At 43.1% G+C, this 3,515-nt stretch overlaps 1 protein-coding gene across 1 annotated transcript; it reads left to right on the top strand.

Moving 5' to 3' along the window:
* Nucleotides 1-1,207: 1,207 nt before the first annotated feature.
* LOC136323122 (transcription elongation factor A protein-like 8) lies at nt 1,208-1,569 on the top strand. Its single transcript, XM_066254931.1, is given in 2 exon segments — nt 1,208-1,367; nt 1,370-1,569. Coding segments are annotated over 2 exon segments (351 nt in total). The 3' UTR covers nt 1,561-1,569.
* The last annotated feature ends 1,946 nt before the right edge of the window (nt 1,570-3,515 follow it).

Genomic DNA, 3,515 nt, shown 5'->3' with positions numbered 1-3,515 from the left:
AAAAACTATGAACAGGCCCTGGCCGGTTGGCTCAGCGGTAGAGCGTTGGCCTGGTGTGCAGGGGACCCGGGTTCAATGCCCAGCCAGAGCACATAGGAGAAGCGCCCATTTGCTTCTCCACCCCGCCCCCCTCCTTCCTCTCTGTCTCTCTCTTCCCCTCCCGCAGCCAAGGCTCCATTGGAGCAAAGATGGCCCGGGCACTGGGGATGGCTCTGTGGCCTCTGCCCCAGACGCTGGAGTGGCTCTGGTCGCAGCAGAGCGACACCCCGGAGGGGCAGAGCATCGCCCCCTGGTGGGCATGCCAGGTGGATCCCGGTTGGGCGCATGTGAGAGTCTGTCTGACTGTCTCTCCCCGTTTCCAGCTTCAGAAAAATACAAAACAAACAAAACAAAACAAAAAAAAAACTATGAACAAATCCCTAAGTACACTGCACATATCTTATTTTAAAGTAAAAGAACAAAACAGGAACAAATACAATATTTAAAATAAAGAACAGGTAAATTTAAATCAACAAACTGACCAGTATTTTAATGGGAACTATGGGCCTGCTTTTGGCTAATGAGATGGTCAGTGTCTGGTTCCATATTTGTCAGTGCTAGCCGTAACAAGTGATATGACGCACTTCCGGAGCCCTGACGTGTGCATCCCGCATCGCTGCGCTTTGTGGTGCCACCACATACAGCACACAGATGCATCCTGTGCTCTCTCACTGACCACCAATGAAAGAGGTGCCCCTTCCGGAAGTGTGGAGGGGGCCGGATAAATGGCCTCAGGGGGCCATATGTGGCCCTCGGGCCATAGTTTGAGGACCCCTGGTTTGGGGATTCCTGCATTAGAGAAATGCGAATTAAAACCATAATGAGATACCACCTCACACCTGTCAGAATAGCATTCCTTAACAAAATAACATATAATAAGTGCTGGAGAGGATGTGGAGAAAAGGGAACCCTCCTGCACTGCTGGTGGGAATGCAGACTGGTGCAGCCATTGTGGAAAACAGTATGGAGATTCCTCAAAAAATTAAAAATGTGGCCTGTTTCCATGTAGCAGCTCTGTATCACTGGAGGAGAGATGTGTTCCAGATCCTTTCAAGACTTTTGGTCTTTTGGGCACGATGCAAATCGAGTGAGGGAAGAAGAAGGAAAATCTCTCAGATTCCTACAGGATTGATTTATTAAAAAAGGAAATAATAGAAAAATAGTCAACATGCAAATGTCTTTTGAGGAGAATGAAGGAAACCCACAGAACATGCCAAGGGCCGACGGAGAGCACCCTTCGGAGGATGTACCTCAGGAGGCAAGAGGGGATCCTCAACCTTTCCGGGAAGGAGTGAGCCAGGAAGCAGCAGGAAACTTTCGAGGAGGCCCACTCAGCTGGTCCAAGAATTTAAAGAGGACACTTCCATTAGGTATTTGGACCCTGAAGAAATGCTGAGAGGAGTAGATGAGTTAGAAAGGCTTAGGAAAGAAATAAGAAGAGTAAGAAACAAGTTTGTGATGATGCATTGGAAGCAAAGACATTCACACAGACGTCCTTATCCTGTGTGCTTTAGGCCTTGAATTCTTTTTTTTTTTTCTTGTATTTTTCTGAAGCTGGAAACGGGGAGGCAGTCAGACAGACTCCCACATGCACCCGACCGGGATCCACCCGGCACGCCCACCAGGGGGCGATGCTCTGCCCATCGGGGCGTCGCTCTGTCGCAACCAGAGCCACTCTAGCGCCCGGGGCAGAGGCCAAGGAGTCATCCCCAGTGCCCAGGCCATCTTTTGCTCCAATGGAGCCTTGGCTGCGGGAGGGGAAGAGAGAGACAGAGAGAAAGGAGAGGGGGAGGGGTGGAGAAGCAGATTGGCGCCTCTCCTGTGTGCCCTGGCCTGGAATCGAACCCAGGACTTCCACAAGCCAGGTCGACGCTCTACCACTGAGCCAACTGGCCGGGGCCTGAATTCTTTTTTTTTTTTTTAATCTGATAGTAAAATCTTCCCCCTGCTTTCTTTCTGTTAGCATTTTATGACATATCTTTTACCTTCCTTTTACTTTAAATCAGCCAGTGAAATTTTGTTTTAGGCAATTTTTTTATTACCAGCATCTTACTGGATTTTGTATTTTGATTCACTCTCCAGGCCTATTTTTCAATTTGGCAGTTTCACAGAAATGCATGAAAATATGTTAATTCCATATTGTAACACATAACAAGTTACAAAGCAGTATATTTAGTATCAGCTCTCAAATGTAGGATAAAAATGCAAATGGTGTGTGTGTGTGTGTGTGTGTGTGTACATACATACATCCAAAACTTAACTGTGCATATTTCTGTGTAATTTGAGTTTTATTTTTCCTTAATACGTATTTTTTAATGAACATGTGCCGCAAATGGAATTTAAAAATTTTTAATAAGAGAATCAAGTAATTTGCAGCCAGCTTATAGGGGCAATGGCAGCACCTAAACTCTTGATTGAAGTAACTATTAAAATGTAAACCTGAAATTACCTCTGAATCTCTTAATCAGAGAAATAAAATTGGCCATTATTACAGAAAAAAATTTAAAATGCAAATGCCCTTTGACCCAGCTATCCCACTTTTAGAAATATATCCTATGAATACCAAATCACTGATTAAAAGAAGAAATGCATTCCCATGTTTATTGTAGCAATGTTTACCATAAGCAAGATCTGGAAACAGCCCAAGTGTTTGTCAGTGGGTAAGTGGATTTAAGAGCAATGTTACATATATACAGTGGAATACTACGTGACCATGAGGATGAAGGAAATCTTACCTTTTGCAACAACATGAATGGACTTGGAAACTATCATGCTATGTAAAATAAGCCAGGCAGAGAAAGAAAAATATCATATGACCTCACTAATTTGAGGAATTCAATGAACAATGTGAACTGAGGAACATAACAGAGGCAGAGGCGGGATCAAAGGGACCAGAGGGAAAGAGGTCAGAGGGAAAGGGGAAGAGAAGATGGGATCAGAGAAGGGAAGGAGAGTAATGAAATTATATATATATATATATATATAATTCCTTAACAAAATAACACATAATAAGTGCTGTTCCTATAACACAGCATTATAGAAACAGGACAGCAAATCCTGGAGGGAAGGGGGGAAGGCATTGGAAGGAGGGGATATGGGGTGGCAAGGGAAATATGGATTGGGGGGAGATATATTCGGTGGAACACTTGAATCTATGTAAATACAAATTTAAATCATAAATAAATAAAAAAATGTTTAATTAAGAAAGAAAGAAAGAAAAAAAGAATATATATACATCTCTCCTGGAAAAAGATAAGACTATTGTCTCCAGCTTTATGTCTTCACACTACACCTTCATAGTACCAGGTCTGTCTACCCCACGCCCCACCCCAGATCAATTTTCTCACTATCTTAATCAGTAACAAATTATCTTCCCAAACTTGGCTATGTATTAAATTTCTGTAAAACTTACAAAAGTTTTAACTGTGCAAAATATATGCAAAATATTCTTTTCTCCATTTCATAGGGGATTATTG

This window comes from Saccopteryx bilineata, chromosome 2 (assembly GCF_036850765.1).
Source record: "Saccopteryx bilineata isolate mSacBil1 chromosome 2, mSacBil1_pri_phased_curated, whole genome shotgun sequence".
Lineage (NCBI taxonomy): Eukaryota > Metazoa > Chordata > Mammalia > Chiroptera > Emballonuridae > Saccopteryx > Saccopteryx bilineata.
This window is presented reverse-complemented; position numbering and strand designations above follow the sequence as displayed.